The 7,244-nt window shown below is 39.9% G+C and overlaps 1 protein-coding gene across 4 annotated transcripts in view; it reads right to left on the bottom strand.

Annotated features, from left to right (window-relative positions):
* Window positions 1–7,244, bottom strand: part of CMSS1 (cms1 ribosomal small subunit homolog (yeast)) — a 40,156-nt gene that overhangs the window by 19,775 nt on the left and 13,137 nt on the right. For 3 of the 4 annotated variants that reach the window (XM_009289709.2, XM_009289708.2, XM_009289710.1), the window contains exon 2: window positions 1,166–1,266. The exons of the other annotated variant lie outside the window; for it this stretch is intronic. In XM_009289709.2, the coding sequence (XP_009287984.1) occupies window positions 1,166–1,266 (101 nt within the window). The remainder of the gene's footprint in view (window positions 1–1,165; window positions 1,267–7,244) is intronic. 4 annotated transcript variants of the gene reach the window in all.

Below are 7,244 nucleotides of genomic sequence, written 5' to 3' on the forward strand. Positions count from 1 at the left end.
AGCTGAGCAGTCCCAGTCCACCTTGGCAGGATAACCTGTGTTGGTTATCCTTTCTAATGTTCTCATAGAAAGAGCAAAGCAACTCCTCCAAACAAACTGTCTTAACTTAGTTCTAAATGCTTGAGTGAAGATAATGGTGATAAAAAGTGGCTCCATAGGCATCCTCAATGAGTTGAAGTCCTCAGCATCAGACCCCTTGGCAGAGCATGTACAAAGGCAATACAGCTTTCTCCTGTATTGCTTGGTTCTCTCTTTCCTAATCAAAACGTGGAACCAGTTCAGATATTTGGCTCACTTCACCTTTGGTCTCCTTGGAAAGACACCCAAAAGCATTGTAATTGCTACTGTGTTGTTTACGCTTCTCTGTTACAAAAAAAGAACATCCCTGCAAACGGTTTTCACTTGGGCAACTGCCTAGGCATCACACAGTGAATTTACTATTCACCTAGGGGTCAAATTTAATATCCATAACCTCAAGGAGAGATAGCTTCCAATGTCATTTTAGCTCTTTAACAGACATTCAGTTGATTCTCCTGTACAGTATCAGGAAGGCAGAAGAAATTTACCTTCAAACAAGAGACTTCTTAAAATCAGCCGACCTCTAGATGACTCTTTTTTGCTCAAGTTGGGGTGATGATGTCTGAAAAGACCTTGCCACCTTTTCCTTGGCACACTCCATGTAATGTTGAACAACACAGTTCCTACTGGTTTTAAAGGAAGCTTTTACTAGTGCAAGGCTATGAAAACATCAATCCATGTAGACCTAAATTATTCTTCACTTGGACCTTGCACTGGGCACATGCTTGTGTAGAGATGCTGTACAACATTTAAATATAGCTTTCAAGACCTTGTGTGTGCAGAGAAAGGGAAAAGATGAGAGGGGAGGACACTTGGTAGCACCAGCCAGGCTTTTATCACTAGACAGTCACTTTGTAGGAGACAGGCCTGGCAATCTCAACTCACACAAAACAAGAGTGAGGTTGTCCTTGAAATGTACTGGAATGTGATCGCTTCCAAATAAGGCAAAATAATTTAATAAAACAATCTTATTACATGAACAGATCAGACAGAGTGAAGAAAACTGTCCCTTAACTGAATGAAAGGGGACTATGCTTCCCTACGCATTATCATCTCTGTGCTCTACACAATTGCTGAATTTACAAACCTGCTTTCTTTTCTTTGTCACAGCAGGTTTGGAATCTGAATCTTGATGTGTTGCTGTCCTGTTATCACTTGCTTTCTCAATAGCTTCATCATCTGAAGGATCTAATGAGAAAAAAGAAGGGTTTTTGTTACTTTTTTTCCAATCCATCTCCTATCTTTGCATTCAAAAATAGGGATAGAATCTTCAGCAGAAAGCTTGTCACAATAATACCATCTCAAGATTGGCAATAAGTACAGCTGTAATAAAATTTATCATTTTAATACACTACTATTTGAAATTTATTCTAAGAAAAGTCCCGGGTTTCCCTTCCTCTTCACAGTATTACATCTGGCAGGCAATATATTTCTTTCTCTTTCTGGAATGCTGCAGTTGGTGCCAGCTGCAGCATCACAGGTAGAAATATTTAATCTTTCCAAAACCTCCCTTGAATTAAGCTAAGCAGTGAACAATGAAAGAAGATGTTTTTGATAAACTACATCTCAAGTTGCGTGACATCTCTCTACGTTATTTCAGAACAAGCAAAACATAATCTTGGATCCATAGCACTGCATTCACCACACATGATTATAGATCTATCTCATTAGACCCCAAAACAAGCAATAGCACTGCTACTGAACACTAATGCCACTACAGTCCATAGGATCACTGTAAAAATACATCTTTCTTGCTAAGTTTGCTGACACTTCTTTCAGAATAAGTCATTTCCTCCTACTAAAACAAGTCTTGCAGGTGAAGGAAAAAAAAAATCAAACCAAACACACACAAAAATGCACACAAAAACCACCCCAGCCTCCATCTAAAAGCCCAAAATGCCTTACTGACACCAATTACCTACAAGAGGAAAAATTACCAGATTGGTATAATGTCCTATTATATAAAAATATATGCAGACGTTTTCTGCAAGTACATTTTAATTGTCTCTCTTACTTCAGTAATAATTAGGCAAAGGCACCATTCCTAAAGTTTAAGCAGAATGTCTACAAGGCTAAAAAAGTTTGTTTTGAAAGAAAACTATTTAAATTAAGATGTTTCTACTCATTCTCTTCTTCATCTCTTATCTACAGAGAGACTTTGGGGAAAAAAGATATCCACAGCAACAGTTCCCTCTAATAGTGCTATACTAGTGCTTAAGATGTTGTATTCGAACACAGAAGTTTCTGCTGGGGACTGAATTACTTCCCTGATCATTGCCAGAGGCATTATCATCTATTGAACTGAATAATTAGAACTGAATAATTCAATTTCTGTATCTGGAATATTTCCACCCAACAGGTACTTAGTCATTGTTGCAATCTCCTGTATTCTGAAGCTGTATATTGACAGCTTCAAGATTAAGTTACTTATTTTGCATAAAGAGGAACAGTATGATTTCTTAAGCATCACCCCAAGTATGGACAATATAACTAGATCTATGCAATCACCAGCTGTGAGCAGAGTAAATTGATGACCAGAGAACATGAGAGCGAGTGAGAAAATCAACTATGGGTGGTTTTTACTAATTCCATGTTGAAGTAGGTACCTATTGAAAAAAGGTAAGTGAAAGGATATGTGAAAGATGTGTCAAAGAATTTAAGTGAACGGTAAGTAGAAGGATATGAAGGGGAAAAAGGAATCTTTATTTATGCAGAGATGCAACATTATATATTATACGGCAATAGGGCAGTGGCTTTGAAAATCCTAATGCGACAGAATGGGTAACAAAATGGGTACATATTTATGCCTGGTTACCATCTTGCAACTTCCACTCCTTTTCCCACTTTGAAAAGCTTGTGTAACAGTCAGCATCCTAAAGTTGGGTTGTGACAGCTGTTAAGAGTTCAAAAAAGTTTGGGAAGTTGAAAGCTAGTAAGTGAAGAAAATCAGAGCAGGTTGGATGTCATTTGTCATGAAATCTTACTTGATATAGATTAGATTCTTGGCAAACCACAAGAGCTTTAGAAACAGAGCAGCAACTGAGAAGAGAATTTGTTTTCTGTCCAGTACAACTAAGAGACTCCTAAGTGAAGGGGTTAGATAAACATGTTAATGAACTTAATTCAGACAAAAATGAACGCCATGGAAGAAATGGCAGTACTTGTTTGCATCTTAACGCAGGATGAAGACATATTCTGAACTCTTAAATGGGAATCCACCAAGAAAAGCTCACGCTTTCCAGCTCTAGAGCAGATGCACAAATATGTGCACTAAGTGGACATTGCAGCTAAGCTGGCCTATTTGCTTCCTTCCCTTCGCAGGCACAGCCATCAAATCAACAGCTGAACGGACTGTGGCCACACGAGTGCTAAATCCTGTGTAGGGTGAGGGGCTCGTGGCAGGGGAAGAGCAGGGATGTCATGCCTGGCAGCCCTTTGCCACAGGCTAGCTGTAACATTAAGCTGCCCCTTAAGTTGGTGCTAAGTCAACCTCAGAGGACACTAGGTGGCTGGCCATTCCGGGATCTCCTCTCAAAGGACATGAGCAAGGGATGTGACAAGTCTAAATCTCAGGCTTACTTGTACACTAGGAAATATATGGCACTGATCTCCATGAGCTGCCCTCATAAGCTATTTTCCCTCTCTTCTGAGGGACAAACTGAGTCTGACTGACTCTTCTTCTGAGCTGTCATTTGGATCATGAACAAGAAGAATGAGCAGCCGTTCCCAGTATGACTGCCACTTTTGCTAGAACATCACTGCTACCGTCCCGAGAGTGTTCACCAGACATTGGCTGAAGGTGAAAAGTTTTCTGGGAAAGTTTATTGGCCACCAGAAGTAAAAAGGAGAGAGTATTCCAAAGCCCACTTTTTTTTTTTTTTAAATAATCAATGGTGATAGGGGTTTACTTTATTATACATTTATTATTAATGCACAAAAAAATATATCTAGTCCTGTACAGCCTAACACATGGCAGCAGGTGAACAGGGGAAGAGAGAAAGCTGAAGGTTTGGGAGACTAACAAATTTCTTCCTTATATCACAGCTCAAATATCTGTGTCAATCTACTGGGTTCCTCCTTTCTGTTCTCCTGAGGATGTCTGAGTGCTCCTGCACCACATGCCTTCCCCTGCACACCAACAGCTCCTTCCCTGGCCTATTCCTCTCTGAAGTCACCGACCACTTATATCCTCCGGCCACTTTGGAATCTCAGATACGATACTTCATTAGAAGAAGCTGAAAAATCATCCAGCATACTCCTGAAAGTTTAAAAGGTGTCTTGGTAACTCAGTGTTACCACTCTGCATTACCATGGGCTTGTTTCCCTCCGTATCACCCTTCCTCTGGCAAATATCTTGTTCTGCATTTTGGTAGGGCAGCTTCTGTGTTTGAGAACCCATCGCTGACTTTTGTCTCTTCTGCCCTGACTCCAGAGATACTGGAAGAGTGACCAGCTTTTAAACACCAGCTCCACAGACCTGGGGTCCTGGATGCACTACATCCAAGCAGGCTGTGGAGCGATGATAGGAATGAAGTACATCAAAGAAATCATAACTAATTGCCTCTTTGTCCCTCTTGCTCACCGTGCTTGAGCCCCAAACACCCATTCCAGAGTATATCTGTGCATGCCTCACTGAATTGAATTGCTGAGCCAGCTCTTTCTCAGTATATTTACTTCACACTGGAAGTAAATGAGAATTGCATAAAATAGATTCACGGGAAGCTGCCTGTGATCTTCAAGCATTCCTTCTTAAATCCCACTTGGCATGCTCTGAAAGGCAAACAGGAGTCATCTAAGTTTTAAATAACCTCTTCTCTTTCTCATAACTAAAAGACACGCTGCTAGCAATAGCAATCTAAAACTGGACGAATGGTTTCCATGATCTGAAATAGCCTGACAATGTACCACCTGTTCACTGCCCATCTGAGCTTTGGACTGCACTTCGGGATGCAACGTCCTTCTCTGCTTTCAGCAAGAAGTGAGAGAAGAGGGAACCAATGTCCAGCCCCAGACTCAATAAATATCTGTGAAAACAGTTCAAATTTGAGCATCTTTCTGCAGTACCCGAGTATCTTTATTTCATACAACAGGAGGACTTTTTATCTGTTCCAGAAACAGCCATTCACGTCCCAGTCGAGACAGCAGCTAGTTTTGAGCTGTGATTGTTTGTGACACCATGTCAGCTCCCGAGATGACAGGAGCGTTTTGTTGTGGGCATCAAAGTGCCACAGGCCAGACTCTGCCAACCATGCTCACATTAAACACTGTACCTTCTTCTGCAAATAGTTACCCTGATGTCAGCGGGTTTATTCACAAAATAAATCATAACTCGATGCAAATAAATGCAGAAGCACCCAGCTCACAGATCTCAAACACATCTGTATCAGAGCAGCACTGCTTGCCCTGCTTTGAGGTGTCAAGCTGCCCAGGAGACTCCTCTCTGCCAGAACACAGAGAGCACAAATCCTTCCTTACTAATAAGCTGGCGCAAATGCAGAACCTAATTGATTAATACAATGTTGACTTTCATCTCCCTTGTGGTGCAAATGAGCGGGTAGGCAGGCGCTGATGGAATACGCTGCTGAAGGGGTGATGTTGTTCAGCGCAGCAATCCGCTGCATCTGCTTTCCTGCGACATATGGACCTTACGCAACCACAAGGTCGTCAAAGACGTCTGAACGGTCTTGTAAAGCTCTTGATAAAGAAAAATAAATGTGAATTCCACAGATCTTCATGTTTTTTCCTTTGGTATTACATCAGCGGTATGGCACATACTAACAGGCTTCCCAGTCATTAAGTATTTATATTCGATTTTATTTTGAATCATGGTGAAATGGAAAGAGCTATTTAAGCTTAACACACACACACATATATACAAATAAGACACTCATTTATGATATTGACCACTACTTAAAATCATTCAGTGCAATGGTTTCTAACTTCTTTCAAATTTAATATTGATATATACACATGTCTAAGTACATCAATATGTATACTAAATATATACATATACACACCTATATTAATACATACACATCTGCATGTTTATACACATGCACATAAATAAATAAGCACACAGATATTTAGATAATTTAACAGGTTCCCTTTAATCATCACCTTTATTAACTAATATATTCACAAAGAATGCACATTTGCTTGGTTATTTATACTAGTATTTTTAAAGGCAGACAAGACCTTAATGATATAGGAGGTAATGACACATGCTTTGAACATGTGTTCAAAATTGAACACAATTTTGTTCATACAAAACAGCTAGTACATACAAATTTGTGTTTGCTAAGCTGATTCACCGTTACTGAGACTTTTGACCTTCACATGCCACTTTTCTACTCTGAAGTGATTAATAAAGGAGTTATAGTGACCACAACATAAATAATTAATTCTTATAAGGACTAAGGCTGACTGAAAAAGTGAAACTCTTCTACGCAGAACACCTCCAAATGCCCAAAAGTAAAGAAAAAGTTACAACTGAAAAGGAACAGAAAATAATCTTAAAATTCTTTGGAAAATGCGACTTATGGTTCGAGCCAGCCTATGACTGAAATAAAGATAAAGGAAGCTCACAGAAATGATGGCAGCTATGGGAAGTTTCTCACACGAAGAGAGGATGAAAAGAACAGAAGGGGTTTTTTGAGAGAGAAAGGAGGCATGGTGCTTATAACTCTTCATAATATAGGAAAAATGAACACGTAATTAAAAAGCAAGCTCAGAATAGAAAAATATTCTTTTGTGTACACACCCAAAGATAACCGAGGGCGTAACTTCCACTATTTTTTTGGTTTTTGTTTTTTTTTTAATCTGGAAGCTAAGTGAGATCAGGCAACTATTTGGTATTCAGAAGACCTCCAATGACACAGGCCAGTATAGGACAAGTTCATTTCTTACTGTTAAACTAATCTCTGTGACGGAATTTGGAGGGAACCTGCCTTACGCATCCACAAGGGAGACTCCCTCAACTTTTATTTGACGTTATCTGGCACTGCCCACAGTCGGAGACACACTCCGGGTCAGAAGAGTCTCTGGGTCTGAACAGAAATCCCTGCTTTCTTCCTTATGCGCCCATCAGGGCTACATATCAGTACTAAACTAGAATTACTTACATGAAAACAAAGTTTGTATGTAATTTATTATTGCCCCCCCCCTCT

This window comes from Aptenodytes forsteri, unplaced genomic scaffold (assembly GCF_000699145.1).
Source record: "Aptenodytes forsteri isolate BGI_AS27 unplaced genomic scaffold, ASM69914v1 Scaffold61, whole genome shotgun sequence".
In the NCBI taxonomy this organism is placed as follows: Eukaryota; Metazoa; Chordata; class Aves; order Sphenisciformes; family Spheniscidae; genus Aptenodytes; species Aptenodytes forsteri.